Source organism: Oncorhynchus tshawytscha, linkage group LG28, assembly GCF_018296145.1.
Source record: "Oncorhynchus tshawytscha isolate Ot180627B linkage group LG28, Otsh_v2.0, whole genome shotgun sequence".
In the NCBI taxonomy this organism is placed as follows: domain Eukaryota; kingdom Metazoa; phylum Chordata; class Actinopteri; order Salmoniformes; family Salmonidae; genus Oncorhynchus; species Oncorhynchus tshawytscha.
Window position 1 is genome coordinate 16031468 of NC_056456.1, and position 8312 is coordinate 16039779.

General features: G+C 40.4%; 1 protein-coding gene across 1 annotated transcript in view; it reads right to left on the reverse strand.

Moving 5' to 3' along the window:
• LOC112227362 overlaps positions 1 to 4981 on the reverse strand; it is a 54879-nt gene extending 49898 nt beyond the window's left edge. The window contains exon 1 of the mRNA XM_042308356.1: positions 4924 to 4981. Coding sequence (XP_042164290.1) covers positions 4924 to 4981 — 58 coding nt within the window. The remainder of the gene's footprint in view (positions 1 to 4923) is intronic.
• Positions 4982 to 8312: the final 3331 nt, after the last annotated feature.

Here is an 8312-nt window from a genome sequence, read left to right on the forward strand (position 1 = left end):
GAGTTGTCTTTACAGGAGAAACCAGCCAGTGCAGCTCTCCAGCACTACTGGTGGATGTGACCTCACTGGTTTGGAAACACTCATGGCTGGCATATGAGTGCAATGTGTGAGTTGGAGTACACCTCCAGAACCCAATTCAGACTACTCTCTGCCCACACTTTTATTCTCAAACTGTCTATCACATTTACTCTTTCAACTAAATAAACAAACACATTTATTACTCAAATTTCCGTTACTATATGACTACAGTTTTATTCTCAAACTACTGTCTATCACATTTACTCTTTCACCTAAATAAACAAGCAGATAAAGAGCCTCATTGCCAAATCCAGAACTATCCCTTTAATGACTGATCTTAGCTGTCCTGATTTGCATATTCCCAGAATTTCACTTCACAACCACAGACAACTGTACCTAGATGGGATTGTTGATTCACAAAAATTATCATATGTAAAATATATACTCTGCCCATAAATATTTTTCAACCGTACCTTTCAAAGTAGTTGTGAAACCGTAATAGATGAGGTCGAGACCGCTGTGGCACTATATAACAACATCTACCCTGTCTATATTTCTGTGGGTGGAAGCTCATCATAGAGGTCACATGCAGGGTGCTTGTCACTCAACCAATCACCTTGGGGAAGGTCTGAGACAAGAGCCAATCACTGCCCTAGCAGGGTATCACCTGATCTGGGTGAGTGAGTGCACAGAGAATATGAGCCATTGTGAGTTGTCTTTACAGGAGAAACCAGCCAGTGCAGCTCTCCAGCACTACTGGTGGATGTGACCTCACTGGTTTGGAAACACTCATGGCTGGCATATGAGTGCAATGTGTGAGTTGGAGTACACCTCCAGAACCCAATTCAGACTACTCTCTGCCCACACTTTTATTCTCAAACTGTCTATCACATTTACTCTTTCAACTAAATAAACAAACACATTTATTACTCAAATTTCCGTTACTATATGACTACAGTTTTATTCTCAAACTACTGTCTATCACATTTACTCTTTCACCTAAATAAACAAGCAGATAAAGAGCCTCATTGCCAAATCCAGAACTATCCCTTTAATGACTGATCTTAGCTGTCCTGATTTGCATATTCCCAGAATTTCACTTCACAACCACAGACAACTGTACCTAGATGGGATTGTTGATTCACAAAAATTATCATATGTAAAATATATACTCTGCCCATAAATATTTTTCAACCGTACCTTTCAAAGTAGTTGTGAAACCGTAATAGATGAGGTCGAGACCGCTGTGGCACTATATAACAACATCTACCCTGTCTATATTTCTGTGGGTGGAAGCTCATCATAGAGGTCACATGCAGGGTGCTTGTCACTCAACCAATCACCTTGGGGAAGGTCTGAGACAAGAGCCAATCACTGCCCTAGCAGGGTATCACCTGATCTGGGTGAGTGAGTGCACAGAGAATATGAGCCATTGTGAGTTGTCTTTACAGGAGAAACCAGCCAGTGCAGCTCTCCAGCACTACTGGTGGATGTGACCTCACTGGTTTGGAAACACTCATGGCTGGCATATGAGTGCAATGTGTGAGTTGGAGTACACCTCCAGAACCCAATTCAGACTACTCTCTGCCCACATTTTTATTCTCAAACTGTCTATCACATTTACTCTTTCAACTAAATAAACAAACACATTTATTACTCAAATTTCCGTTACTATATGACTACAGTTTTATTCTCAAACTACTGTCTATCACATTTACTCTTTCACCTAAATAAACAAGCAGATAAAGAGCCTCATTGCCAAATCCAGAACTATCCCTTTAATGACTGATCTTAGCTGTCCTGATTTGCATATTCCCAGAATTTCACTTCACAACCACAGACAACTGTACCTAGATGGGATTGTTGATTCACAAAAATTATCATATGTAAAATATATACTCTGCCCATAAATATTTTTCAACCGTACCTTTCAAAGTAGTTGTGAAACCGTAATAGATGAGGTCGAGACCGCTGTGGCACTATATAACAACATCTACCCTGTCTATATTTCTGTGGGTGGAAGCTCATCATAGAGGTCACATGCAGGGTGCTCGTCACTCAACCAATCACCTTGGGGAAGGTCTGAGACAAGAGCCAATCACTGCCCTAGCAGGGTATCACCTGATCTGGGTGAGTGAGTACACAGAGAATATGAGCCATTGTGAGTTGTCTTTACAGGAGAAACCAGCCAGTGCAGCTCTCCAGCACTACTGGTGGATGTGACCTCACTGGTTTGGAAACACTCATGGCTGGCATATGAGTGCAATGTGTGAGTTGGAGTACACCTCCAGAACCCAATTCAGACTGCTCTCTGCCCACACTTTTATTCTCAAACTGTCTATCACATTTACTCTTTCAACTAAATAAACAAACACATTTATTACTCAAATTTCCGTTACTATATGACTACAGTTTTATTCTCAAACTACTGTCTATCACATTTACTCTTTCACCTAAATAAACAAGCAGATAAAGAGCCTCATTGCCAAATCCAGAACTATCCCTTTAATGACTGATCTTAGCTGTCCTGATTTGCATATTCCCAGAAATTCACTTCACAAACACAGACAACTGTACCTAGATGGGATTGTTGATTCACAAAAATTATCATATGGAAAATATATACTCTGCCCATAAATATTTTTCAAGGGTACCTTTCAAAGTAGTTGTAAAACCGTAATAGATGAGGTCGAGACCGCTGTGGCACTATATAACAACATCTACCCTGTCTATATTTCTGTGGATGGAAGCTCATCATAGAGGTCACATGCAGGGTGCTTGTCACTCAACCAATCACCTTGGGGAAGGTCTGAGACAAGAGCCAATCATTGCCCTAGCAGGGTATCACCTGATCTGGGTGAGTGAGTGCACAGAGAATATGAGCCATTGTGAGTTGTCTTTACAGGAGAAACCAGCCACTGCAGCTCTCCAGCACTACTGGTGGATGTGACCTCACTGGTTTGGAAACACTCATGGCTGGCATATGAGTGCAATGTGTGAGTTGGAGTACACCTCCAGAACCCAATTCAGACTACTCTCTGCCCACACTTTTATTCTCAAACTGTCTATCACATTTACTCTTTCAACTAAATAAACAAACACATTTATTACTCAAATTTCCGTTACTATATGACTACATTTTTATTCTCAAACTACTGTCTATCACATTTACTCTTTCACCTAAATAAACAAGCAGATAAAGAGCCTCATTGCCAAATCCAGAACTATCCCTTTAATGACTGATCTTAGCTGTCCTGATTTGCATATTCCCAGAATTTCACTTCACAACCACAGACAACTGTACCTAGATGGGATTGTTGATTCACAAAAATTATCATATGTAAAATATATACTCTGCCCATAAATATTTTTCAAGGGTACCTTTCAAAGTAGTTGTGAAACCGTAATAGATGAGGTCGAGACCGCTGTGGCACTATATAACAACATCTACCCTGTCTATATTTCTGTGGGTGGAAGCTCATCATAGAGGTCACATGCAGGGTGCTTGTCACTCAACCAATCACCTTGGGGAAGGTCTGAGACAAGAGCCAATCACTGCCCTAGCAGGGTATCACCTGATCTGGGTGAGTGAGTGCACAGAGAATATGAGCCATTGTGAGTTGTCTTTACAGGAGAAACCAGCCAGTGCAGCTCTCCAGCACTACTGGTGGATGTGACCTCACTGGTTTGGAAACACTCATGGCTGGCATATGAGTGCAATGTGTGAGTTGGAGTACACCTCCAGAACCCAATTCAGACTACTCTCTGCCCACATTTTTATTCTCAAACTGTCTATCACATTTACTCTTTCAACTAAATAAACAAACACATTTATTACTCAAATTTCCGTTACTATATGACTACATTTTTATTCTCAAACTACTGTCTATCACATTTACTCTTTCACCTAAATAAACAAGCAGATAAAGAGCCTCATTGCCAAATCCAGAACTATCCCTTTAATGACTGATCTTAGCTGTCCTGATTTGCATATTCCCAGAATTTCACTTCACAACCACAGACAACTGTACCTAGATGGGATTGTTGATTCACAAAAATTATCATATGTAAAATATATACTCTGCCCATAAATATTTTTCAACCGTACCTTTCAAAGTAGTTGTGAAACCGTAATAGATGAGGTCGAGACCGCTGTGGCACTATATAACAACATCTACCCTGTCTATATTTCTGTGGGTGGAAGCTCATCATAGAGGTCACATGCAGGGTGCTCGTCACTCAACCAATCACCTTGGGGAAGGTCTGAGACAAGAGCCAATCACTGCCCTAGCAGGGTATCACCTGATCTGGGTGAGTGAGTGCACAGAGAATATGAGCCATTGTGAGTTGTCTTTACAGGAGAAACCAGCCAGTGCAGCTCTCCAGCACTACTGGTGGATGTGACCTCACTGGTTTGGAAACACTCATGGCTGGCATATGAGTGCAATGTGTGAGTTGGAGTACACCTCCAGAACCCAATTGAGACTACTCTCTGCCCACACTTTTATTCTCAAACTGTCTATCACATTTACTCTTTCAACTAAATAAACAAACACATTTATTATTCAAATTTCCGTTACTATATGACTACATTTTTATTCTCAAACTACTGTCTATCACATTTACTCTTTCACCTAAATAAACAAGCAGATAAAGAGCCTCATTGCCAAATCCAGAACTATCCCTTTAATGACTGATCTTAGCTGTCCTGATTTGCATATTCCCAGAATTTCACTTCACAACCACAGACAACTGTACCTAGATGGGATTGTTGATTCACAAAAATTATCATATGTAAAATATATACTCTGCCCATAAATATTTTTCAACCGTACCTTTCAAAGTAGTTGTAAAACCGTAATAGATGAGGTCGAGACCGCTGTGGCACTATATAACAACATCTACCCTGTCTATATTTCTGTGGGTGGAAGCTCATCATAGAGGTCACATGCAGGGTGCTCATCTCTCAACCAATCAACTTGGGGAAGGTCTGAGACAAGAGCCAATCACTGCCCTAGCAGGGTATCACCTGATCTGGGTGAGTGAGTGCACAGAGAATATGAGCCATTGTGAGTTGTCTTTACAGGAGAAACCAGCCAGTGCAGCTCTCCAGCACTACTGGTGGATGTGACCTCACTGGTTTGGAAACACTCATGGCTGGCATATGAGTGCAATGTGTGAGTTGGAGTACACCTCCAGAACCCAATTCAGACTACTCTCTGCCCACACTTTTATTCTCAAACTGTCTATCACATTTACTCTTTCAACTACCTGCCCTCCAGGACACCTACACCACCCGATGCTACAGGAAGTCCATAAAGATCATCAAGGACATCAACCACCCGAGCCACTGCCTGTTCACCCCGCTGCCATCCAGAAGGCGAGGTCAGTACAGGTGCATCAAAGCTGGGACCGAGAGACTGAAAAACAGCTTCTATCTCAAGGCCATCAGACTGTTAAACAGCCACCACTAACATTGAGTGGCTACTGCCAACACACTGTCAATGACACTGACTCTACTCCAGCCACTTTAATCATGGGAATTGATGGGAAATGATGTAAATATATCACTAGCCACTTTAAACAATGCTACCTTGTATAATGTTACTTACCCTACATTGTTCATCTCATATGCATATGTTGATACTGTACTCTATATCATCGACTGCATCCTTATGTAATACATGTATCACTAGCCACTTTAACTATGCCACTTGGTTTACATACTTATCTCATATGTATATACTGTACTCGATATCATCTACTGTATCTTGCCTATGCTGCTCTGTACCATCACTCATTCATATATCCTTATGTACATATTCTTTATCCCCTTACACTGTGTATGACAGTAGTTTTTTTTGGAATTGTTAGTTAGATTACTTGCTCGTTATTACTGCATTGTCGGAACTAGAAGCACAAGCATTTCGCTACACTCGCATTAACATCTGCTAACCATGTGTATGTGACAAATAAAATTTGATTTGATTTGAACTAAATAAACAAACACATTTATTATTCAAATTTCCGTTACTATGCGACTACCCACAGATAAAGAGCCTCATTGCCAAATCCAGAACTATCCCTTTAATGACTGATCTTAGCTGTCCTGATTTGCATATTCCCAGAATTTCACTTCACAACCACAGACAACTGTACCTAGGTGTGTGATTGTTCATTAACAAAAAATGATCATATGTAAAATATTTACTTTGCCCATGATTTTTTAAAGGTTACTTTTCAAAGTAGTTGTAAAACCGTAATAGATGAGGTCGAGGCTGCTGTGGCACTATATAACAACATCAACCGTTTCTCTGTTTCTGTGGGTGGAAGCTCATCATAGAGGTCACATGCAGGGTGCTAATCACTCAACCAATCACCTTGGGACAAGAGCCAATCACTGCCCTAGCAGGACTTAACCTGATCTGGGTTAGTGAAGACACATAGGATATTGGCCATTGTGAGCTCTCTTCACAGGAGATTACCAGTCAGTTAGACTCTGGTGATTGTGCCCTAGCTTGCTTGGAAACACTCATGGTTGGCAATGTGTGATTTGGAGTATACCTCCAGAACCCAATTCAGACTACTCTCTGTCCAGTTTTATTCTCAAACTACCATCTCTCTCTCACATTTACTCTTTCAACTAAATAAACAAACACTTTTATTATTCAATTTTCAGTTACTTTTACTCTTCTGTCTGAGTTTGGCTCTGGCTCTCTCTCAAAATGTTCTGATTTGGCCACATTTCTTTCCCATCAATGATCTGTCTCACGTTCAAAGAGGTACTTTTATTTTGAAGGCAAACCGCAAATTCCACTATTGTGCCTATTCCTTATTGTGGCTAGTTTCACAACAAATAACCCAGTCAAGCCTCACTAACCAGAAGAAGCTAGCTGGCTGCTTATAACGTTAGCTTTGGGCAACAGGGTTAAGTAGCTGGTTAGCTATTTATTTTCATAAACTGAAGTTCAATTTCAATAGGCGAACAACAAGTGGCAACCTAGCTAATACTTACAAGTATTCCTAAATCATTGTTAAGAATGATAAAAATGACTGCAATTTCTACTGGTTATTGTTTTTAGGCTGGTTGTATTGTTGCTAGCTAGATACCCCAGAAGTTGCGGTCAAAATAATAATGCCTTATTACCAACTCGGTATTGTAAACACAGTTCGTGGCCAGTGTGTGCTTGTTCGCAGACTTTTTGTACTGCTTTGACAGTGCTACTGATAGTAGTGGTGGCGCTTGGCTTGCACGTGCAAATTCATCACACGCAACATTCTATAATTGTAACGGTTTTCTTCCTGGGAAGGAGAGGAGGACCAAAATGCAGCGTGGTTAGAGTTCAACATGTTTAATAAAGATCATACAAAATACAAAACAACAAATGTGAAAACCGCAACAGTCCTATCTGGTGCAATGACACTAAGACAGAAGACAATCACCCACAAAATATGGCTGCCTAAATATGGTGCCCAATCAGAGACAACGATAGACAGCTGCCTCTAATTGAGAACCAATCTAGGCAACAATATACCTACAAACCACCTAGAAAGGACACAGCCCCATAAACATACAAAAAAAACCTAGACCATGTGAAAACACATAAATCCCCCATGTCACACCCTGACCTAACCAAAATAATAAAGAAAACAAAGACAAAACTAATGCCAGGGCGTGACAATAATAGAATTGTGTTATTTGATGTCTCAAATTCAAAGCTTATTTAACGTTTCAAATAGTGTTTGACTCGTCAGAAAGTGCTATTTGACGTGTATCTTTTTTGACACGTGAAGACCCAAATGGCGTTCCATAGAGGGGTGCCCTGTTCGAAAGAGTCATGCACAACACTTCAAACGTATCAAATCAGTTAAAACACAACGCGCGTTCCTTCTGATCCGCAGAAGCACAAAGAAATCTTAACAAACCTGCCTCTGGTGATCCTCACAGCCTGCACTTTACCCAGCAGGTACTTACACTGAATAAAAAGAAGAACTACACTATGAAACAAAGATAAATGACAAAGAATGATAGTAAAAAGCTTTGGAGCACTTTCAATGAAATGTTGGGAAAAAAGGCAAACTCAGCTCCATCATTCATTGAATCAGATGGCTCATTCACTACAAAACCAACTGATATTGCCAACTGCTTTAATCATTTTTGGCAAGATTAGCAAAGTTAGACACGACATACCAGCAACAAATGCTGACACAACACATCCAAGTACATCTGACCAAATTATGAAAGACAATTGTAATTTGAATTCTGTAAAGTGAGTGTGGAAGAGGTGAAGAAA